The 24,631-nt window shown below is 45.8% G+C and overlaps 1 protein-coding gene across 4 annotated transcripts in view; it reads right to left on the bottom strand.

The window, feature by feature from the left end:
- LOC144596785 (ras and Rab interactor 2-like) overlaps positions 1-24,631 on the bottom strand; it is a 145,211-nt gene that overhangs the window by 30,603 nt on the left and 89,977 nt on the right. For 3 of the 4 annotated variants that reach the window (XM_078405584.1, XM_078405585.1, XM_078405587.1), the window contains exons 3-6: positions 16,397-16,491; positions 15,337-15,529; positions 8,440-8,551; positions 1,891-1,963 (exon numbers count right to left, since the gene is read on the bottom strand). In XM_078405584.1, coding sequence (XP_078261710.1) covers positions 1,891-1,963; positions 8,440-8,551; positions 15,337-15,529; positions 16,397-16,491 — 473 coding nt within the window. The remainder of the gene's footprint in view (positions 1-1,890; positions 1,964-8,439; positions 8,552-15,336; positions 15,530-16,396; positions 16,492-24,631) is intronic. The other variant, XM_078405588.1, reaches the window with a different exon arrangement.

Genomic DNA, 24,631 nt, shown 5'->3' with positions numbered 1-24,631 from the left:
TGACACCACCATCAATTGTATGTTCTGCATTCTTTGGACCATCTTCAGTCTTCAATTTTAGGTAACCTCTAACAACCACCCTTCCTCGTGCCCCAACTGGACTCCCACCTATTTCTCTCCTCCCCCCCCCTACATTGTTCCACTGACTTCACAATACGTAGCTCTTCAATCCTATCTCATAAGGTCAGAAGGAATAGGAATAGAATTAGGCCATTCGGCCCATCGTCTACTCCGCCATTCAATCATGGCTGATCGATCTCTCCCTCCCAACATTCTCCTGCCTTCTGCCTTCTCCCCATAACCTGACACCTATACTAATCAGGAATCCATCTATCTCTGCCTTACAAATATCCACTGAATTGGCCTCCACAGCCTTCTGTGGCAAAGAATTCCACAGATTCACCGCCCTCTAAAGAAATTTCTCCTCATCTCTTTCCTAAAAGAACGTCCTTTAATTCTGAGGCCATGACCTCTAGTTCTAGACCCTTCCACTAGTGGAAACATCCTCTCCACATCCGCTCTATCCAAGCCTTTCACTATCCTGTACGTTTCAATGAGGTCCCCCCTCCTTCTTCTAAACTCCAACGAGTGCAGGCCCAGTGCTGACAAACGCTCATCATAGGTTAACCTCATGCCTTCTGTTTTTATCTCTGGTCTTTGTTCCAACCATCTACCTATCAACCCCCTCCCCCTTGCCTGTGTCCATGCCTGCCACCCTTTGACCTGCCTCTCCACTCTTCCAGTTTTCCCACCCCCCCCCCCCCCCACCCCCAACCTACAGTCAGTCTGAAGGTACCCAACCCAAAACATCACCTATCCATGTTCTCCAGAGATGCTGCCTGACCCGCTGAGTTTTCTAGCACTTTGTATCCCTTTGCGTTTGTTTTAGTTTTAGGATACTCTGAAAGGAGTTTCATGCTTCATCGCTCAATTATCTAATTAATGATATCCTGTCTACCTCAACGTCCCAGCAGACATCCAGTGGTGTCTGCACAGAAGGAGCAGATATACAACAGGACGCCTCAACTCCATCCAAGGACCCAAACAGTCTTTCCAGGTGAAACAAAGGTTCACCTGCACCTCCTCCAACCTCATCTATTGCATCCGCTGCTCTAGATGTCAACTTATTTACATCGGCGAAACCAAGCGCAGGCTCGCCGATCGCTTCGCTGAACACCTGCGCTCGGTCCGCATTAACCAAACTGATCTCCCGGTGGCCGAGCACTTCAACTCCCCCTCCCATTCCCAGTCTGACCTTTCTGTCATGGGCCTCCTCCAGTGCCATAGTGAGGCCCACCGGAAATTGGAGGAACAGCACCTCATATTTCGCCTGGGCAGTTTGCAGCCCAGTGGCATGAACATCGACTTCTCCAACTTTAGATAGTTCCTCTGTCCCTCCCTTCCCCTCCTCCTTCCCAGATCTCCCTCTATCTTCCTGTCTCCACCTATATCCTTCCTTTGTCCCGCCCCCCTGACATCAGTCTGAAGAAGGGTCTCGACCCGAAACGTCACCCATTCCTTCTCTCCCGAGATGCTGCCTGACCTGCTGTGTTACTCCAGCATTTTATGAATAAATCGTACATGCATATACAATGTCTTCATTTTATCAGTGTGTAGGAAGGAACTGCAGATGCTGGTTTAAACTGAAGATAGATACAAAAGGTTGGAGTAACTCAGCGGGACAGGCAGCATCTCTGGAGAGAAGGAATAGGTGACGTTTCGGGTCGAGACCCTTCTGCAGACTCTCTGAAGAAGGGTCTCGACCCGAAACGTTATCTATTCCTTTTCTCCAGAGATGCTGCCTGACCCGCAGAGTTACTCCAGCTTTTTGTGTCTATTTTCGGTCTCAACTTTAGCAGTAGCTTTACGTTGGAGTCTGGCTCCTCTTACCTGCTAATACAGTAGAAAGCAATGAGCCGAAACAAGTCTGCGAAACTCAGGCAGGATCCTTCTAGTGAGAAGGCTGTGGAGCAAGAAAGAGGGGGAAAAAAATGTATATATATATATATAACCAGACCGCTTAGCATGCACAGATGAGAAAACTATCAGACAGCATTGGGTATTCTTTTTAAGATCAGCAGGAAATTAATGTATCATGACAGACTTCACAACCAGTATGTCTGCTTTGAGACACATAGAGCAGACATTACTAGTTTGTCTTAAGCTAAAACAGCTGTAGCAACCCCCTTTCACATGCTAAAATCTACTTGTTTCATACTTGTGGTAACATCCTTCAGGGCTTATTGAAATGTCTTTCTTCCTGGACAGAACCAAGGGATATTTAGATTACACCCAGGTAGAATGTGGAGACTGTTATATTCATTAAAGCCCGAGAAGTCGGGTTGAAAATCCAGGGCAATTTCCTTCAGCTCTATCATTTCCAGTACATCAGCAGTGGAGCCATCCCACTTGGTAAATCATAGTCATTTACTAACAGCTGGTTAATGTGTTTTCAAAATCGCTGCTAATTTTATCTCACTGTTTGGCTTTTTCTTCAAGGTTACACAGGGCGGCGCGGTGGCGCAGCGATGGAGTTGCTGCGTTACAGCGCCAGAGACCCAGGTTCAATCCTGACCACCGTGGTGTTGGTTGTACGGAGTTTGTACGTTCTCCCCGTGGCCGTGTGGGCTTTCTCAGGGATCTCCGGCTTCTTCCCACACTTCAAAGATGTACAGTTTTTTTTTTAGGTTAATTGGCTTGGTATAGTTCCAATTTGTCCCCAGTGTGCACAGGATAGCGTTAGTGTACGGGGATCGCAGGTCAGCGCGGATGTGGAGGGCCAAAGGGGCCGTTTTCCGAGCTGTATTTCTAAACTAAACTAAACATGAGCATACTGCTGACCTCAGAAAGGAATTATTAAGGGGTTGGACACGTTAGAGGCAGGAAACATGTTCACAATGTTGGGGGAATCCAGAACAAGGGGCCACAGTTTAAGAATAAGGGGTAGGCCATTTAGAACTGAGATGAGGAAAAACTTTTTTAGGCAGAGAGTTGTGAATCTGCGGAATTCTCTACCTCAGAAGGCAGTGGAGGCCAATTCTCTGAATGCATTCAAGAGAGAGTTAGATAGAGCTCTTAAGGATAGCAGAGTCAGGGGGTTTGGGGAGAAGGCAGGAACGGGGTACTGATTGGGAATGATCAGCCATGATCACATTGAATGGCGGTGCTGGCTCGAAGGGCCGAATGGCCTCCTCTTGCAGCTATTGTCTATTGTCTATACCATGAACACAGTGGATGCACAGTTTCCAACCATCCCACTATGGGTGAAAACCAATAGAACGTGCAGTGGGTCCTTCGGGAGCTGTGCCTTGGGAGAAACTGAACGCAGGTTGGCCCGTTTTTTCAGCTGCCTTCTACCTGAAGAACTCCCGTTCATTCCTCCTTGACCCGTGGCAAGTTAGCCGACGGCCAACAAGACTCACTTGGATGTTCCAGGAGCGCTGGTGAATCAGTAGGAGGAAGTGAGAGGGGACCGACCCAAACAGGGGAGGGTGGAAAATAAATGGCAGCCTACGACCTTTGTTGTTGTAGAAACAAGGAACTGCAGATGCTGGTTTGCCAAGGAAAGCCACACAGTGCTGGAGTAACTCCACCAGTCAGGCAGTATCCCTGGAGAACAGGTGACACTTTGGCTTGGGACCCTTCTGAGGGTCTCAACCATGAAACGTCATCAAGATTCAAGATTCAATTTGAATTGTCACATGTACCAATTAAGGTACAGTGAAATTTGAGTTGCCATACAGTCATACGAAGTAAAAAGCAACAACACACAGCCACATAAAATAAAATTTAACATAAACATCCACCACAGCGGATTCCACATTCCTCACTGTGATGGAAGGTAATAAAGTTCAATCAACTTCCTCTTTGTTCACCCGCGGTCGGGGCTGTTGAACCGTCCGCAGTCGCCGCTGCTGGCGGTCCGATGACCGAGCCCTTGCGTCGGGATGATTGAAACTCCGGCCTCGGGATGGATTGAAACACTCTCCGCGGCATTGGAGCTCCCGAGTCGGCCTCTTCTTACCAGAGACCACGGGCTTCACGGTATTAAAGTCCACAGGCCCCGTGGTTGGAGCTCTTTACAGACGATCCTCAGCAAAGGATCGCAAGCTCTATGATGTTACAGTCCATGCAGCAGCCACGGCTTGAAGTGCTGGGCCGGTCTCCAGGAAAGGCCGCACCACTCCACGATGTTAGGCCGCACCACTCCACGATATTAGGCCGCACCACTCCACGATGTTAGGCCACACCACTCCACGTTGTTAGGCCGCACCACTCCACGATGTTAGGCCGCACCACTCCCGATGTTAGGCCGCACCACTCCACGATGTTAGGCCGCACCACTCCACGATGTTAGGCCGCACCACTCCACGCTGTTAGGCCGCAGTGGGGACGGAGATACGATACGGAGAAAAATCGCAACTCCGTCGAGGTAAGAGATTGAAAAAAAGTTTTCCCCAATTCCACCCCCCCCCCCCCCCCCCATCACATAAAACAAACCAAGAAACATCTATCCATGTTCTCCAGGGATGCTGCCCGACCAGCTGAGTTACTCCAGTATTTTGTGTCTTCCCATGCTATTCCTTGTGTTTTGTTTCAAGAAGCAGACAGTTTTGTTGTTTGTCCGCACAGACTAAAGCCACATCTCGGTGAAGCTCGCAGCGGGGCGTGGGAGTCATTGTGCTGAATGAGCTCTGGGTTCAGTTTTACTTGTTATCTTCAATAACTTTAAAGTCTGCAAAAAGTTTAAAACTTACTCAGAACAATTAAACCTTTGTGGGTTGAGGGAATTTGCAGCGTGGTGCATTGTGGTTGATGCTGTAGTAAAACACAGCTGCGGTCTTCATTTGACCATTAAGCAATCTTAATCCTTTCCAGGGCTTTGCATTATTTCTTTGAATTACAAAGTCATGCTGTGGAGATCTGTCCTTTTTCTTTGCTTCAGTATTGGTTGTGATACTTGTAAATAACTGTGAATTCTGCGGTTTTGGGGGATAAAAGGGGCTTAATTCTAGGGGCTGGTGTGACACGTTTCCACTGGCCCCGGAGTCCGCAACTCTGTGTGTGCTTTTAGAAACCTGTCCACGAGATCTCTAATAAACTAACAGGTAAAGTCTGTGCCGTCTCTGATTATTGTCATCCAACTGACTGCGAACGCGAAGTCGAACTCGACATTGCTATCGACTTGGAAGATAACGCAGTTAAACCTTTGGTTCTGGGCTTGGCCATGTTGAATCAGATGGCCTGGCAAGGTGCCTGTTAATAACACTTGCAAAACAATGACCAAATGTCACAAACAAACCCTTAGTGCAAGTCTTAACATTTGCACCAGTTACAATTTTACACGCAAAGCCAATCTAATGGGACTAAACATTGCCATCTCTTCAGCAAGACCACCCTGCCTCGGCAAGGCCAGCGGCATAATCAAGGACCAGTCGCACCCCGACCACTCCCTCTGATACCCTCTGTCATCGGACAAAAGGTATAGAAGTGTGGAAAACGCACACCTCCAGATTCAGGGACAGTTTCTTCCCAGCTGTTATCAAGCAACTGAACCATTCTACCAACAACTAAGCAGTCCTGAGCTACTATCTACCTCATTGGAGACCCTCAGCCTATCCTTGATTGGATTTTACTGACTTTACCTTGCACTAAATGCCATTCACGTTACTCCCTCTATCATGCAGCTCTACACTGTGGACGGCTCAATTGTAATCATTTATTGTCTTTCCACTGACTGGTTAGCAAACCACAAAAGCTTTTAACTGTACCTCGGTGCACGTGACAATAGACTAAGCTAAACTCTTGCCGGGTCTACGTGTCAGGTCTACTAGACAACTCCCTGTCCCATTCCCAATTTTTCTGCACCTTGCATGGTACAGCAGGAAACAGCAGACACCAGGATCAATTGTGTGGCAAAATAACTGCAGATGCTGGTACAAATCGAAGGTATCACAAAATGCTGGAGTAACTCAGCGGGTCAAGCAGCATCTCAGGAGAGAAGGAATGGGTGACGTTTCGAGTCGAGATTCTTCTTCAAGACTGATGACAGGGGAGGGGGCGGGACAAAGAAAGGATATAGTTGGAGACAGGAAGACAGTGGGAGAACTGGGAAGGGGAGGGGAAGAGAGGGACAGAGGAGCTATCCAAAGTTAGAGGTCAATGTTCATACCGCTGGGCTGCAAGCTGCCCAAGCGAAATATGAGGTGCTGTTCCTCAAATTTGCGGTGGGCCTCACTATGACACTGGAGGAGCCCCATGACTGAAAGGTCAGACTGGGCATGGGAGGAGGAGTTGAAGTGCTCAGCCACCGGGAGATCAGGTTGGTTAAGGCGGACTGAGCGAAGGTGTTGAGCAAAACAATCACCGAGCCTGCGTTTGGTCTCGCCGATGTAGAGAAGTTGGCATCTAAACCAGGATCAATTGTGATACATTAGTCTAATTACACATAGAGTGACAAAGATTCAGACTATAGAGAAGCCCTCAGTCATCAGGCAAAGTCCAGCAGCTGCACCACAACAAATGATTCCGCTCCCAGCATAGAAACATTGAAACACAAAGCGTAGGAGCTGAAAGAGGACAATTCAGCCCTTCAGGCCTGCTTTGCCATTCAATACGACTTTCTGCTCAGTACAGGTACACCACCGATTTTCTGGCATCCTTGCTTCCAGAGCCTTTCTGAATTATCCATTTTGCCGGACCTTCAGAGGGCATGGCTTCCAAAAGGAGTCTAATGGCACCGGAATGGTCCTCCTAGGCTGCAGTGAAGCCCCGATACCGGCCCGCAAAGTCGGCCTCAGTAATCAGCCATGGGAATGGGTCTGTCAGCTTTGGCCGGGCTGGAGTTCCAGAGCCATGGCCGCAAGTGGTGCATTTGACCCACCGATCGGCGCTAACTCAGTAAGACGGCTCTGAGAATGGATGTGCCGGCTCCAGACGAGCCACAGCCGCAGGGAGCAAATTCGACCCATCGATCGTCGCGAAAGTTGTGATGAGGTCGAGATTTGGCCTGGGCGCCACATTTTTCAGGGGGACTTCCAGAGGGGATTTCTCTTGTATTTTTATCCAGGTGAAAGGAGATGCCAGACCACCAGTTGTCGGAAAATCCGCAGTGAACCTGTAGCATATTCCTAAAATAGACTTAAAAAGCTGGAGTAACTCGGTGGGTCAGACAGCATCTATTCCTTTTCTCCAGAGATGCTGTCTGTCCCGCTGAGTTACTCCAGCATCTTATGTGCGTATCGTCAGTTTAAACCAGCACCTGCGGTTCCTTCCCACACGGAGCATATTCCTGCTCTCTGTCTACACCCCTTGATGACTTTTGAGTTTAGAAGTGCAACCATCCATTTCCTCAGTATATTCAGTGACATGGCCTCTTTATCCCCCTGAATTCCACAGCATCACCACCTCCGAGTTTAGTTTAGTTTAGAGATGCAGCGCAGAAACAAGCCCTTCGGCCCACCGAGTCCGTACCGACCAGCGATCCACACACATTAACACTACCCAGCACACACAAGGGACAATTTTTTATTTTTTTTTACACACACATACACCAAGCCAATTAACCTACAATCCTGTACTTCTTTGGAGTGTGGGAGGAAACCGATTATCTCGGAGAAAACCCACGCGGTCATGGGGTGAACGTACAAACTCCGTACAGACAGCACCCGTAGTCGGGATCGAACCCGGGTCTCCGGCGCTGAAGGGCAGCAACTCTACCGCTGCGCCACCATTGCCGCCCGGAATGATGCAATCCCTCCTTTTCAGAGTCTAAGATCACGCCTTGTAAGCTGAGACTGTGGCCACTGGTTCTAGATCCTTCACCCAGGGGAATGATCCTCGCCCTTACCCAATGTGTAGGAAAGAACTGCAGACACAAAGAAGGGTCGTGACCCAAAACGTCGCCCATTCCTTCTATTCAGAGATGCTGACTGTCCCACTGAGTTACTCCAGCATTTTGTGTCTATCTTACCCTTACCCCGTCTGTTCAGCTCTGTCAGAATTTTGTCTGCTTCTATTCGTTCTCCTCTCAATGTTCAGAACTCTAGTGGGTGCAAATCCTGTGTGCAAACCTATTTGTCGTACCTTGTATGAACAAATAAGTCTTTTTTTGTTTACGTCGTGCTGTGTTTGGACTGCCTCTGTTGCACCTCTTTGCAAGACTAAATATGTTATTCCTCACAGGGCTCCAAAGGCAATGAGGTGTCGTTCAGAACAACACAAAACCAGAATGAGGGGAAGCATAGCCCAAATTAACACTCTGTTAAGTCAGGAAAAATCTATTCATTTTCTACTCTAAAATTGGGAATTTATTGACTGCAAATCTATTATATTTTCAAAAATCGCAACACAGCAATGGTATCATGGTACATTACTTTCCATACTTCATATTGTTAACTTCCGTTCCTTCAAAGATAGAATAAAATGGTGGACACTTACTATATTGGCTTTCCTTGATTGGAAAGTCCTGAATAAAGCGTGGTCCTGACTCGGATATTCGCATGGATATGATTTTCTTCTGAGTCCTGCATGATTTTCGGACCAGAAAGATCTGTTAGAATAAACAAATTATTGCGATGTCAGAAGTTGTGGAACTAGTTGCTAACTTCAAAGCAGAACTCAAGATAAACCAGCTCACTTCTGATGACTCACCTGAACGATAGCTCAACTATCTGCAGCAGAGGCCCGCTGCAGGTTTGAGGAACGGTGGCTCGTCGTCTGTCTGTGCACACTGCAGCCGTCTACACTTGATAGTCAATTCCACAACTTTGGGTCAAATTCATTTCTCTCCTTGTTCAGGAAGGAACTGCAGATGCTGGTTTACACCGAAGATAGACACAAAATGCTGGAATAACTCAGCAGGACAAGCACTTCTTCAAAGGGTCTCGACCCGCAAGGTCACCCATGCCTCCTCTCCAGAGATGCTGCCTGTTCCTCTGAGTTACTCCTGCATTTTGTGCCTCTCTTTGTTTACTTTAATTTATTGATACAATGTGGAAACATTCCCCTCGGCCCATCGAGTCCATGTTCACCCGTATTCTACATTTTCTATCCCGCGCACTGGGGACAATTTACAATTTACAGAAGCAGATTAACCTACAAACCTGTACGTCATTGGAATGCGGGAGGGAACCGGAGCACCCGGAGAAAACCCACATGGTCACAGGGAGAACGTATAAACTCCGCACAGACAGCATCCGTGGTCAGGATCGGACCCGGGTCACTGGCGCCACAAGGCAGCAACTCTACCGCTGCGCCACCGTGCCGCCCCGACAGGTATTTCTTCCATCTCAAAACCCATGCACAGTTTTGTCCTTGTTCCCTTCTCAAACTGCTCCCATTCACTCAATGACCAGGTAAACCTATCCCCATGGTCACCCCGGTTTTACCCTCCGCGAGATATCCTCCTTCTCTTCCTCCCACCCCCACGCTGCAGCTTCATACCAAAGATACTAGAGGAGCAAGATGAACCACTCCGTCGAGATCGCCTATACTGAAGTGTAGTACACGAAGGAGCATGACGTCCGCCATTTTAGTAAGCAAAACCCACCGTTCGTTATGCCTCTCGCAGTGTAAACAGTGTTTTGGGGGAACAGTATGTGTGATGATACCATTAAAATGCAGAATATATCTCATCTATCAATTCACAGATTTCTTGTAATTTTTCTTTTAAAATGTTTCTGCAAGTTTCTGCCTACTAAAATGGCGCCGTGACATACTACGGATTTTAGGGTCGAGTGGTCTATCTTGCTCTGCTCTTTTATCTTTGCCGAACACTGTTCTTTTGTCTTCATCCCAGTTCTGATGAAGGCTCTTTAGCTTGAAATACTGACTGTTTCTCTTGCCCCCCCCCCGTCCTGCTGAGTATTTAGAGCATTTTCTGTTTTTATTTCAGATTTCCAGCATCTGCAGGGTTTTCTTTTCATTTTCATCTTAACAATGGGAGTTGCTAAGCGTATACAAGCCTCAGCATATTAATGGACATGGGATAAGAACCAACATTGGAGATAGGTAAAAGGCAAATCAAGTTGAGGGTCTTTCCTCAAACGAACATCACAGAAAAGATCTTTTGGCCAGGCTTCATGAAAGCATGTTGTTTTCATGGATTTCATGGTGGATAGGAGGGCCCATTGATATAATTAAGGTGAAAGGACTGGATAGAATAGATGTGGAGAGGATGTGTCCACTGGTGGGAGAGTCTAGGACCAGAGACCATGGCCACAGAATAAAAGGGATGTACCTTTAGAAAGATGAGGATGAATTTCTTTAGTCAGAGGGCGGTGAATCTGTGGAATTCATTGAGTCACACTGCTGTGGAGGCCAAGCCTAGTTTAGTTTTGTTTAAAGACACAGCGCGGAAACAGGTCCTTCGGCCCACCGAGTCCGCGCCGACCAGCGATCCCAGCACATTAACACTATCCTACACTAGGGACAATTTTAACATATCCACCAAGCCAATTAACCCACACACCTGTACATCTTTGGAGTGTGGGAGGAAACCGAAGTTCACGGAGAACACTCACGCAGTCACGAGGAGAACGAACAAACTCCGTACAGACAAGCACGCGTAGCTGGGATCGAACCCGGGTTTCTGGTGCTGTAAGCGCCGTAAGGTAGCAACTCTACCGCTGTGCCACCATGCCACCCTAATTGGGTATTTTTAAGATGCAGATTGACAGATTCTTGATAACTAACGGTGTCATGGGGTTATGGCGAGAAGGCAGGAGAACAGGGTTGAGAGGGAAAGATAGATTGAATGGCGGAGTGGACTTGATGGGCCGAATGGCCTAATCCTGCTCCTATATCTTATGAACTAAAGTCATATGGTGTTGAAAGCCTTGTGAGAACAGGGACAGAAAACAGAGCATCAGGTAATGGGAGACACAAAGTGTTGGAGTAACTCAGCAGGTCAGACAGCATCTCTAACCCCCTGAGTTACTCCAGCACTGAGGTCCTTTTCTGTAAACATGTACCTGCGTTTCCTTGTGTTTTTCTCAGATCATGGATATTTGCAGACATATAAATTAGGGCATTTGCAAGAATCAGTGTTGGTTTTTTGTTTTTGATCTGATCATTAAACTAACTCTCCTTGGTTTTAGAGGCTGTACGATCATAATTTGCACAAGGGGGATTTAAATGAGCTGTGAAGAGTACAGTGTGTGCTTCGGGTAATTGTCAAGGGGGTAATAAATTGGCAGTCACTGGTGAAATGCAATATAAAAAGAATGAAAATGAGAATAATTTCTTTAGTCAGAGGGTGGTGAATCTGTGGAATTCATTCGACAGACGGCTGTGGAGGCCAAGTCATTGGGTATTTCTAAGGTGGAGATTGACAGATTCTTGATTAATACGGGTGTTAGAGGTTATGGAGAGAAGGCAGAATGGAGTTGAGAGGGAAAGATGGATCAGCCATGATTGAATGGCGGTGTAGACTTGATGGGCCAAATGGCCTGATTCTGCACCTATCACTTATGAACTAACTTAACGATAGAAATAAGAGGCAAAACAACCAAAGACAGTGTTTGAGTCTCGAGTCTGAAGAAGGGTCTCGACCCAAAACGCTGCTTGTCCATTCCCTCCACTGATGTTGCCTGACCCGCTGAGTTCCTCCAGCACTTTGCATTCTTGCTCAAGATTCCAGCATCTGCATTGCCTCGTGCAGCCAAAGCTCTGATAGGCTCAGAGACATAGTCACCTTGATATGGGAAGATAGTGGATAAGGAAGTTGGAATTGGTCCTTATTTCCTGCATTGTGACAGGTTGGCACAGTGGCGCAGCGGTAGAGTTGCTGCCTTACAGCGGCAGAGACCCGGGTTCGATCCTGACTGCGGGTGCTGTCCGCACGGAGTTTGTACGTTCTCCCCGTGACCTGCGTGGGTTTTCTCCAGGAGCTCCAGTTTCCTCCCACACTCCAAAGACGTACAGGTTTGTCAGCTAATTGGCTTGGTAAATCTGCAAATTGTCCCTAGTGTGTGTAGGATAGTGTTAGTGTGCAGGTGATCGCTGGTCGGCGTGGACTCGGTGGGCCGAAGGGCCTGCACTGTACTGTATCTCCAAACGAAACCAGACAAAATAACACGAAGGTTAGTTTGTTTGATGCATTAAAAACAGTCACGAGTGGCTATTTTTCAGTTAGAGTGTGAAACCATGTCCACTGATGATATTTAGGTTTTGTAACAAGGCGTGCAGAATCCTAAAACAATACCGAATTAAATGGGTAGAAGTACTTTTACACAGGGGTTAGAGGGATAAGCAGGTCGGCACTATCCAAAACAGCAATCACTTTTAAAATATAAGAATAACGAATAGTCTGGGACGAGGGCAGGGAAATGGTGATAAATGGATAACTCTCATAGAGAACCGACATAAGTTATAATGCGTAGGGAGGAACTGCAGATGCTGGTTTACACTGAAGACAGACACAGAACGCTGAAGTAACTCAGAGGGTCAGGCAGCACCTCAGGAAAAAAGGAATAGTTGGGCGGTAGAGTGGCTGCCTTATAGCGAATGCAGCGCCGGAGACCCGGGTTCGATCCTGACTACGGGTGCTGTCAGTACGGAGTTTGTACGTTCTTCGGTTTCCTCCCACACTCCAAAGACGTATAGGTTTGTAGGTAAATTGGCTTGGTAAATGTAAAAATTGTCCCTAGTGGGTGTAGGATAGTGTTAATGTGCGGGGATCGCTGGTCGGCGCTGACCCGGTGGGCCGAAGGGCCTGTTTCCGCGCTGTGTCTCTAAACTAAACTAAACCAGGTGACATTTCGAGTCTGAAGAAGGGACTCTACCCAAAACGTCACCTATTCCTTTTCTTCAGAGATGCTGCCTGACCTGCTGAGATACTCCAGCTTTCTGTGCCTTTCTTCGACATAAGCCTTAGATGGGCTTCACATATTTAAAATCCTATCATTCCATTGATGAACACAGAGGGTGATTTTTGTTGCGTGAATTCCGTTTCCCCGTGTGTATTCTCCTTTTGCTGCATTCACAGCACTGGTTGCACTTGACAAATTGCATGATGAGGAAGAGGCTGCCTGTTGTGTGTGATATCTGTTCACTGACGTGAGAAGCAGACATTCATTAAGCGCCAACTATCCAAAAAGCTGGGACAGGGAACTGCTTGAATATTTAGTCGGTGTAAACTCCAAGCACCGAAAAGGGGCAAGACCACGAAAGAACAATTAAAGTTACATTTTCTGATAGAAAAAGATGTATTTGCCGCTTATGTCTTACCCAGTTCCCGGCCTTAAACTATTCTGGTCCCCAATTTAAAATTTCCATCCTCATGAGATTTATTGAGATTTTTGAGATTTAGAGATATAGCGCAGAAACAGGCCCTTCGGCCCACCGGGTCCGCGCCGCCCAGCGATCCCCGCACACTAACACTCTCCTACACCCACTAGGGACAATTTTAAAAAAAACATTTGCCCAGCCAATTAACCTACAAACCTGCACGTCTTTGGAGTTGTTTAAATACTTTTTTTTAAAAAGGCACACGTTTCGGGTACTGACCCAAAATGTCACCTATCCATGTTCTCCAGAGATGCTGCCTGATCCACTGAGTTACTCCAGCACTTTGTCTTTTTTTGTAAACCAGCACCTGCAGTTCTTTGTTTCTACATGTTTAAATACTTTAACATTCTTGCCTCTTCCTAACACTGCAGATTCATTCGGCCCTCTCCCAAACTCTCGATGCCTTTAACTCTACTCATTTGTGTATCCCTTGCCTTTGTTCTGATTTATGGCGGTTATTTCTTCAGGTTTCGTGACCTTGTAGAGTTATAGAATCATACAGCATGGAAATAGGCCCTTCGGCCCAACCTGCCCGTGCCGACCAAGATGCCCCATCTACAATAGTCCCACCTGCCCGCGTTTAAGGTCATAATAGTAGAATTAGGCCATTCGGACCATTAAGTCTACACCATTCAATCATGGCTGATCTATATCTCCCTCCTAACCCCATTCTCCTCCCCAAAACCTCTGACACCCGTACGAATCAAGAATCTATCTATCTTGGCCTTAAAAATATCCACTGACTTGGCCTCCACAGCCTCCTGTGGCAAAGAATTCCACAGATTCACCACATTCTGGCTACAAAAATTTCTCCTCATCTCCTTCCTAAAAGAATGTCCTTTAATTCTGGCCCATGGCCCTCTGCATTAGAAAATGTCCACCCCAAAGGCCCTCCTGCTTGTTTGACCAGACTTGGTTATCTCTCCTTATTCCCCCCTTTGCTGCCATGGCAATCCTAACATCCATTTATCCTCCCGTGAGGCACTTCAGAGCATTGAGGGTCCCAGATATTTGCTGCCTTGTGGCTTAAAGGACAATCATTCTCTTTTTCTTCCAAGGAATTTGGTGAAAATGTAGACATGTTATTCAGCCTCCTACATCTGGATCAGTTCATCCTGGCAGGACTTGCCTTTGAACTGCTGCCTACGCCATTGACCTTTAATACTAACAAAACTATCAATCTTAATTTAGATAGTTCATATCCCAGTTATCTTAATTTACAATAATTTACACAGTCGTCTGGCTCCTCTGTTGTTTTTAAACAAGTTGTTTGATCTTCCCTTCCTCAATGTTGCGTGCAAGATTATGGAGATATTCTGGACATGTATTTGATATATATCTAGAGGGAAGTGGTGGGCAGTAGAGAGAGTTATGTTGAACTATTTGTCAAGAATTTGCTTGCTTTAGACAGCAACACGGTTTGTTTTTGCTTCAAACCACACACTACGGCCATTCAGTTCGAACTGGAAGAGCTTCTTTGGCTCATTTTTGGGTTGGCATTTTACATCTTCTTTTGATGGCGATAGAAACCTTGAAGTTTTTTTAGAAATTGAAAAATAAAGAAAATTTATTTGAAAAACGCGGTAATGTTAACACATTTTGTTGAGCAGACGTATTGGAAGAATAAAGTATAATGAGAGCGTCTAGGCTGGGAGACTTGATCATGGTCCATTAGAAGTGGGAATGACCTTATCAGGGCTGTTTTGCTGGTTACATTTCTCTATTAAGGCAATAAGTTGCCTTAATATAAATGCGATAATAAAATATGGAGGTTAGACAGATACAATATTTACTGAAGGCTAATTGGCCCGTGTGTAGATTGCCTCGTGTGTAGGATGAGAAAGTGGGATAACAAAGAACTGGTAGTGAATGCGTGATTGTTGGTCGGGCATGGATTAGCTGGGCCAAACGGCCTGTTTCCATGCTGTTTCTCTGAACTAAATGAGACTTTCCATGAGTGTTTTCTTTGAAAGAGAATTCAGAAGCCTTTCACATACCCGCAGGTACGTCAGCCTTCCTTTGAAAAGAACGTGGTCAAAAACTTACCCCGGGGTCTTCTGGCTGCAGAATACGAAGGGCAACGTCGTCACTCAAGCCGAGTTGTAGCCAGACTGGATAGGTGTGTAGAAGGCGATCGAATATGCTGAGGTTGCAGATGAAGCTTTCGTAGCCAGAATCCCTCAGCCAGTATTTAGCAGCTTGTTCTTTCTCACAGCTATACTCCATGTCCCTCTGCGAACTGCTTGACAAGTCACCATCAAGGAGGAAAACATAGACAATTAAACAACACCAGATAAAAGTAGCCAGTCACACAAGTGGGCAAAGTACAGGCAGCTCACGTTTTACAGGTGCTCGATTTATGCCTTTTTAGAATAGCGTGCTTGCCTAATTACTACTGAACTTTAAGTTTACATGCGGTAAACACAAAAGGCTGTAGACAGGCAGCATCTCTGGAGAGAAGGAATGGCCGTGCTTCTATTTCCGTCCTTCTATTTTCTGGGTTAACGCGCTGAAATTTATGGAATTTGTACATTTTCCCCGTGGTTTTCCAGTTTCCTCCCACATCCCAAAGACGTAAAGGTTCGTAGGTTAATTGGCTCTGATAGATTGTATCCTTTGTCCCGTCCCCCTGACATCAGACTGAAGAAGGGTCTCGACCCGAAATGTGACCCATTCCTTCTCTCCTGAGATGCTGCTTGACCTGCTGAGTTACTCCAGCATTTTGTGAATAAATCCTTCAATAATGTATTCATTTAAGTTCTATTAAGAGGCTTTGCCGAAACCAAGTAATGAGGAATAAGGCAGGCAAAATGGCGGAAACAGAATTTTCTTCATTAAGTACATTCTGGCAACAGACATACTGAGGCACATGATGTTGATTCTGAAACGCAAGCAGATTTTGTCCGAAGCTTCCAAAAAAATGAGCGAGATTTTACCAATTTCCGCGGCGTTGAAAAACTCAGCTGCAACTATGTTTGAATTCCATATTAAGAGTTAGAGTGTCAGAATAGAGTGCATGCTGAAAGAGAATTGGTCAGTGTGCAGGTCGGCAGCAATAACATGCAGCAGAGTATGCATTAGTTAAAAAAATAGCATGAAAACTCACCATAGCCACCTAGCATAGTGAGCATCTTCCTCTACATCGGGAGCAGACTGAACCATTTTCAGTTCTCCAATTTCGAAGACAAGCGTATCAATCAGCTGTGGTGAGCAGGCAAGAGTGTACGGTTAGATGACGGAAAAGTGTGGTGCCAAGAACTAGTTAACCGGTCTGCAGAAGCTTGACATCACTAAGCACACAAAGTATTTAGCTCAGGATTTCCCCTGAACTTCCGTGAAGGGTTAGTACTCCCATTTAAGCAAGGCACGCTTAGAATGCACTTTTACTTGTGCCAGATACATAAGCATCTCGCGTACCTATTAAACATCACTGACTTTTGGAAAAGATGATACAAACGTTTTAGGGACAAAATTGCAAAGCAGTGAACTTGTCATTTGTGTGATAAATTGTACAATATTACAAATATATTGAAATATTTTTTTAAAATATCAGTAACTGAGCTTTTTGCATCGTTAAAAAAAAAAGTAAGGTTTAGTCAAGTCATTTAAAACAATTCTTATTTCGCGAATATTTATTTAGGTGTTAATTAAACTGTCCAAATGTCGAGCAACATTCTATTAAATCCAATTTTCTGCAGGTGTCCAAAACTAACTGACCACAGCGACAGATAGATTATAAAAAACGGCAAATAACGTGTCCAGCACTGAAAATGTAAAAATTGCAAGTGCACAGATTTTGTTTTTTTTACATGCTAGTTTACCAAAAACGATACAAAGTGCTGGAGTAACTAAACGGGTCAGGCTGCTTCTCTGGAGAACGTGGATAGGTGATAGTGAGCCCCGAGGAAGGACTCCGCACAGGGGTCAGCCGGTTCAACGCCAACATGCATCGTTGGGGGTTGCGTCCATCAGCAGCCTGCGTGTGTGGAGCAGACCAGCAAACAGCGCAGCACGTCACTTTCGGCTGCGCTGTCCTCCATCCCCCTGGTGGAGGGGTAGACCACACGGCCCTCGACAACAGCACATTGCACTGGCTACAGCGCCTGGAGGGCGACACTTAACTTCTGCTGCCTCAAACGCAAGAAGAAGAAGAAAGGCCCCCACTCAAAATGTCACCTATCGACGTTTGCCAGAGATGCACCCTGACCTGCTGAATTACTCCAGCACGTTTTGCCATGAGCAAACGTGTACTTGATTATCACATCCCATTTTATGCTCCACCCATCTCTCCACACCAGCTTTCTCCCCTCTACTTCATCAGTCCAACCCGAAACGTCATCTGTCCATTTCCCTTCCCAGATCTCCCACTGTCTTCCTGTCTCCACCTATATCCTTCCTTTGTCCCGCCCCCCTGACATCAGTCTGAAGAAGGGTCCCGACCCGAAACGTCGCCCATTCCTGATGCTGCCTGACCTGCTGAGTTACTCCAGCATTTTGTGAATAATCCCTCCATAGATGCTGCCTGGCCCACTGAGTTCCTCCAGCGCTGTGTGTTTTGTTTTTGTATTCAATTCTCGTTTGACCAAAAATTCCACCCAACATGCTGAGAGAAACCCAAGAAACCTTTTTCCAAAGATAGACACAAAATACTGGAGTAACTCAGCGGGACAGGCAGCATCTCTGGATAGAAGGAACGGGCGACATTTCGGGTCGAGACCCTTCTTCAGACCTTTATCCAAAGCAGTTTTTATCTAAAACAGGCTGTAAAATGAAGAGTCTGCAAGTTGTTTTCTTTCAATAAATGGGATTAACCCAAGGGCATATTTGTTGGTTTTCTCCACAGAGGATTTGCAGTCTGACTGTCTGCAGCATTTCCACAGAGTAGCAAACAAATTCTCCAAGTGCTTATAAGTTCAGAGTTCTTCCCAACTCCAGCAACTTTTCCATGAAAATAGATGACACAGAGCCAAAAGGTTTAGGGTGCACAGACTTGCAGAATAAACTCCACACAGAAGGTACGATTACAAAGGGAGAGATGAGTGTTTGTTTTCATGGATGTGATTCTTCCGTATTACAAGGGAAGTATTGAGGGCAGCTTGCCAGGATACTGTGGGCAAGTCTGATCAATCTGTACAGTCGGCAGTCGACTGTTTTATTCAATCACTGGGAAGAGTGTGTCTACAATCAGAGATGGAACTAATTACGTGGGAGTCGAAGTTACAGTTAACAATAGAAATTGTGTTAGATTGTTAAGAGTGCAAAAGCACCAGCAGTACCTGTTACTTTATTATGCTTTGTAGCCCTTAGTTATACAGTATTACAGCGTGGAAACAGGCCCTTTGGCTCAACCAGCCAACATGTCCCATCTACACTAGTCACACCTGCCTGCGTTTGGCCCATATCCCTCTAAACTGAGTTGCTTATAACACATCATTTTATTTATAGTGCCTTTACATTATATTAGTTGTAATTATGGCTTAATAAAGATTTAATATTTAAAGTTTTGCAACTTTGCAAGCCATGGATAGTTTAACACTGGCTACAGAATCTCAGAGCTGATCATTGATAACAGGTGTTAGGGAGACTTATGCTTTCAGCTTCTATTAGCATTTCAAGGCAAGTTCCAATCATGAGAATAATCAATTACCCAAAAATTGCAGGTTTAAAAAAAAATCAAACTTTCAGATCACTCTGGTTTGGCAGCATTACACCTGTTTCAACCTCATTTATCCTAATCTATTGGTCACCTAGTTCTTCTACAAGTTTTTCTCTTTGATTACTTTTCTCTTGAGAGATCTTCAGTGCTCCTTTGGTTTCCCGCAACCGTACAAATGTACAAACATAGAAAATAGGTGCAGGAGTAGGCCATTCGGCCCTCTCGAGCCAGCACCGCCATTCAATATGATCACGGCTGATCATCCAAAATCAGCACCCCGTTCCGACTTTTCCCCCCATATCCCTCGATTCCCTTAGCCCCAAGAGATAAATATAACTTTAGATTAACATTGGGGGGAACGTTAGTAGATATAGACCAAGTGGACCCATTGGGCCCAAACCTCTCCTGCATTGGGGCAGCACCCTCTCCTCCTCCTCCTCTCCCTTCCCCTTCCTCCACCTCCCACTCCCCCCTCCTCTCCATCCCCTCCCCTCCCCCTCATCCTCCCACCTCCCCTCCCTCCCTTCCCCCCTCCCTCCCTAGGAGATAGATTTAAACTTTAAAATGTGAATAACTGTAAAAATATAACGCCGATTTCAATGAAACTTCTTCCCTTAACACCAAAGGGACGACGGTGAGTAAGGTGGGCCTAAAATTGTCGCGCTATCGTGTACCGTTTTGGCTGCAGTTCAAGAACAAACAAACAAAACAAGAGTTTTGGTATATAGATTCAATGGATCACAACCACATTTATCAGTGGTACAGTAGTTCTACCCCTGATACGCTACAATTCAAGGATCTTGGGGTCCAAGTCCATAGCTCCCTGAAAATGGCAACACAAGTAGTAGTGGATTGAATGCTTGCCTTCATAGGTCGGGACATTGAGTACAAGAGTCAGGAAGTTATGTTGCAGTTTTATAGGACACTGATGAGGCTGCACTTGGAGTACTGCGGGCAGTTCTTGGCGCCCTGTTCCAGGAAGGATCTGGAGGCTTTGGAGAGGGTGCAGAATGCTGCTTGGGTTAGAGGGTAGCAGCAATAAGGACACTTTGGGCAAACTTGTATTGTTTTCTCTGGGGTGTCGGAGACTGAGGGGAGACCTGATAAATATGTATAAATTTACGAGACAGTCAGAACTTTTTCCCATGGTGGAAATGTCAAAGACTGGAAATCATAGCTTTGAGAAAGCCAACGTTTGAAGGAGATGTGTGGGGCAAAGGTTTTTTCCAAACAGAGATGGATACCTGGAATGTACAGCAAGGGGGGGGGGGGGGGGAGATATTACGATAGTGGCATTTAAGAGACTTTTGGATAGGCACAAGGATATGCAGGGAATGGAAAGATGCGGATCACCTGCGGGCAGAGGAGATGTGTTTAACTTGGCATCTTGTTCGACATGGACATTTCGGGCTGAAGGGCCTGTTCCTGTGCTGTCCTGTTCTATGTTTTATGTACCCATCAATTAGTGCCACTAAATGGGTGCATGTGCATGTTCGGAAGGCAGTGGAGGCCAAGTCAATGGATATTTTTAAGGCGGAGATTGAAAGATTCTTGATTAGTACGGGATCAAGGGTTATGGGGAGAAGGCAGGAGAATGGGGTTGAGAGGAAAAGAGCCATTGATTGAATAGACCTGATGAGCCGAATGGCCTAATTTTGCTCCCTGAACTTATGAACCTGGAAACATCTTACTGGTTCTATCATAAGACCAACTCTCAATCCTGAAAAGCAGTTAGAAATGAATTAGATGAGGACCAGTGAACAAGGTACATTCCACATTTCACTTTAGTGTAAAATGCAAGTCATTTTCACAGTGGTTTCGAAACTCGGGTATAAAAACACAATATTATCAAGCGTGGAGTCAACTAAAACCTCATGTGTAAAGCCAAGATAACAGTTACTTTTATCTCCATTCAGATGCATAAACGTTGGCGGCATGTCAGTAGGCATTCAATGGATCACAGCCACATGTACGGGCATGGAGAAATGCTCATTTAAAACGTGTCAAATTCGGCCATATGCAAAACATGAGCGAACAAAGTGAATAATTAAAAATCAATTTCAACAGGCATGGTGTCTGTGACCTTGTTCAAACTATCTAGCTGTCCTTTCACAAACATCAGAGATAGATTTTAAAGTAGCAAAGTGCTATCCATTGAAAATTCCTCTGTGGCTAAAAGAGAACAAAGTTGCATGCTACTAAATGCACCAGTCAGGGTACAATTGACTTCCTAAACACTAAACTCCACTGACCGCAAGACCGCATTCCACAGAATCTTGGTTACTGAAAACAAGTTCTTATCCAACATAAGTACTCCATTATTTTTGTTTCTTTGTTTATCTTTATTGCAAAACAGTGATTTTGCAAGACTGAATCTCAAATCCGGGTTTTCACAATTAACCAAACTTCTGCTAAAAGAAAAACATGAAGGAACCCATTCACATTTATATGGCAGCATTCAGAGCCCCAGGGTGCTCTAGGTTAAATCTCAGAGATGCCTCTTGTTCCCAGTTCAACCAAGTGAATGATGAATTTCATTAAAACACATCCAGAGACCTGCCTGTCAACATTTTCCATTATTCCCCCTTCATTTGGTTCGAAAAATTAATAAGAACGTGACGTGGCATGCACAGACATTACATCATCCAGCTGTTTAAAGAAAACTGATAAACAAGTTCATCAAGTCTGCATTTTTAGCTGTACATCAACAAGTTATTAAAGATCTGGGTCGAGTCATACAGTGCAGAAATAGGCCCCTTCGGCATAGCTTATCCATGCCGACCAAAGTGCCCCATCGACCCTGCCCGCGTTTGGCCCATGGCCCTTTCCTATCCATGTACCCGTCGAATGAAAATAATCTAGAAGTTCGATAGATGGGAACAGCTTGCTCTAAATTGAGTTGGCTCAACTTAACCAACCTTGGTTCCACCCACATTCTGCGCCATCTTTAAATTTTCAGTCTGTTCAACATCTCATAGCAGATGAGTACAAGTATCCTTCAATTGTGGTGAAGATCAACAACATCTCCACTGTACCCCCACTCTAACTCTTGCCTTGTCGTTTGCCTGAAGCTTACCTAGACTCTCAGGGTAGGTGGCATAACTGGCCCAATGATGACCTTTGGATGGCACAACTGTGCATCACCAAGAGCATCCATTTCCCCCCCGTGTTATCTGCTGAGCTCGTGTCATCCGCTGAAACCCGCAATGATCCCTTTAGGCTTGGCTGTGTCAATGCATTCCCGGCCAGCCTCCCTCCTGCTATCTCCTTAAATGCGAGGTCATCCAAAAATCCGTCACACATGTCCTTACTCACATCTATGAAGGAACAGCTCATTTTTAACATTGCCACCCATTTTCTAATCCCTCAATTTTCCTCCCTCTGCCGATCTCCAAAAGTTCCTCCAGCCCGGTAACTCTCAAAGAGATTTCCCTCCCTCTATTTCTGCATTTAATACTGAATCGAGTTTTCCCATTCATTACCTCTTTGAACTGTTCCACCGCTAGATTTCAGATTCTCAGCCCCCCGAGCTCTCGACATGCTCATCCTCCCTCACTCCATCTTTCTTCCAAAAAGCTGCTTAAAAACTTACTATCCAAAACAAACCATTTGTGGGTCTCAATAGACAATAGACAATAGGTGCAGGAGGAGGCCATTCGGCCCTTCGAGCCAGCACCACCATTCAATGTGATCATGGCTGATCATTCTCAATCAGCTCCTGCCTTCTCCCCATACCCCCTGACTCCGCTATCCTTAAGAGCTCTATCTAGCTCTCTCTTGAATGCATTGAGATAATTGGCCTCCACTCCCTTCTGAGGCAGTGAATTCTCATTGTGGTTTGGTGTTAATTTGTAGTTTATAATACTCCTGTGCAGTGGTTCTGAACTTTTTGTTACATCAAAGGAAATGTAATGACAATGAGAAAATTTAGAAAACTAATCTAGTCATGCAGCGTAGAAACAGGCTCTTCGGCCCCACTTGCCCACACTGACAAACATGTCCCTTGTACACTAATCCCACTTGCCGGCATTTGGCCCATATATCCCTCTAAACCTGTCCTATCCATTTACCTGTCCAAATGCTTCTTAAACATTGCGATATTACCTGCCTCAACCACCTCCTCAATGGCACCTTGTTCCATATACCCACCACTCTCCGTGTGGAAAAAGTTACCCCTCAGGTTCCTATCCAATCTCCACCCCCCCTCCCCTCCACCTTAAACCTATATCCTGAGTTCAACGAGATCTGGGTGTCCTAGTGCATCAGTCAATGAAAGGAAGCATGCAGGTACAGCAGGCAGTGAAGAAAGCCAATGGAATGTTGGCCTTCGTAACAAGAGGAGTTGAGTATAGGAGCAAAGAGGTCCTTCTACAGTTGTACCGGGCCCTGGTGAGACCGCACCTGGAGTACTGTGTGCAGTTTTGGTCTCCGAATTTGAGGAAGGATATTCTTGCTATGGAGGGCGTGCAGCGTAGGTTCACTAGGTTAATTCCCGGAATGGCGGGACTGTCGTATGTTGAAAGGCTGGAGCGATTGGGCTTGTATACACTGGAATTTAGAAGGATGAGGGGGGATCTTATTGAAACATATAAGATAATTAGGGGATTGGACACATTAGAGGCAGGAAACATGTTCCCAATGTTGGGGGAGTCCAGAACAAGGGGCCACAGTTTAAGAATAAGGGGTAGGCCATTTAGAACGGAGATGGGGAAGAACTTTTTCAGTCAGAGAGTGGTGAAGGTGTGGAATTCTCTGCCTCAGAAGGCAGTGGAGGCCAGTTCGTTGGATGCTTTCAAGAGAGAGCTGGATAGAGCTCTTAACGATAGCGGAGTGAGGGGGTATGGGGAGAAGGCAGAAACGGGGTACTGATTGAGAGTGATCAGCCATGATCGCATTGAATGGCGGTGCTGGCTCGAAGGGCTGAATGGCCTACTCCTGCACCTATTGTCTATTGTCTATTGTCTATTGTCCTCTGGTTCTTGATTTCCTCTGGTTCTACTCTGGGCGAGACTGTGTGTCAACTTGAACTATTCCTCTCATGACTTTGTATCTGGTCTCTAGGTCTAAAATCTACGTACATTACAAACCAAACAGCATCTGATGCATTGCACACATACATAATTTGTGATCTGCCTCTGTAATTTTCTGCTCCCATCTACATGTTTTACTGCACTACCTAACACACGTGCGCTGGGCACCAATGAACATGTATGGTTCACTATTTCTTCACTTAAGTCACAGTGGGAAGCTGTGGCCGGTGTACTGGACGCACACTGCCACGCTCTCAATCCCTCACCCTCTCTCTACCCAGGCTTGTGTACACTGGAATTTAGAAGGATGAGAGATCTTATCGAAACGTATAAGATTATTAAGGGGTTGGACACGTTAGAAGCAGGAAACATGTTCTCAATGTTGGGGGAGTCCAGAACAAGGGGCCACAGTTTAAGAATAAGGGGTAGGCCATTTAGAACTGAGATGAGGAAAAACTTTTTCAGTCAGAGAGTTGTGAATCTGTGGAATTCTCTGCCTCAGAAGGCAGTGGAGGCCAATTCTCTGAATGCATTCAAGAGGGAGCTAGATAGAGCTCTTAAGGATAGCGGAGTCAGGGGGTTTGGGGAGAAGGCAGGAACGGGGTACTGATTGAGAATGATCAGCCATGATCACATTGAATGGCGGTGCTGGCTC

Source organism: Rhinoraja longicauda, chromosome 9 (assembly GCF_053455715.1).
Source record: "Rhinoraja longicauda isolate Sanriku21f chromosome 9, sRhiLon1.1, whole genome shotgun sequence".
Classification (NCBI taxonomy): Eukaryota; Metazoa; Chordata; class Chondrichthyes; order Rajiformes; family Arhynchobatidae; genus Rhinoraja; species Rhinoraja longicauda.
Note: the sequence above shows the minus strand (reverse complement) of the source record. Positions and strands in the feature narration are given on the sequence as shown.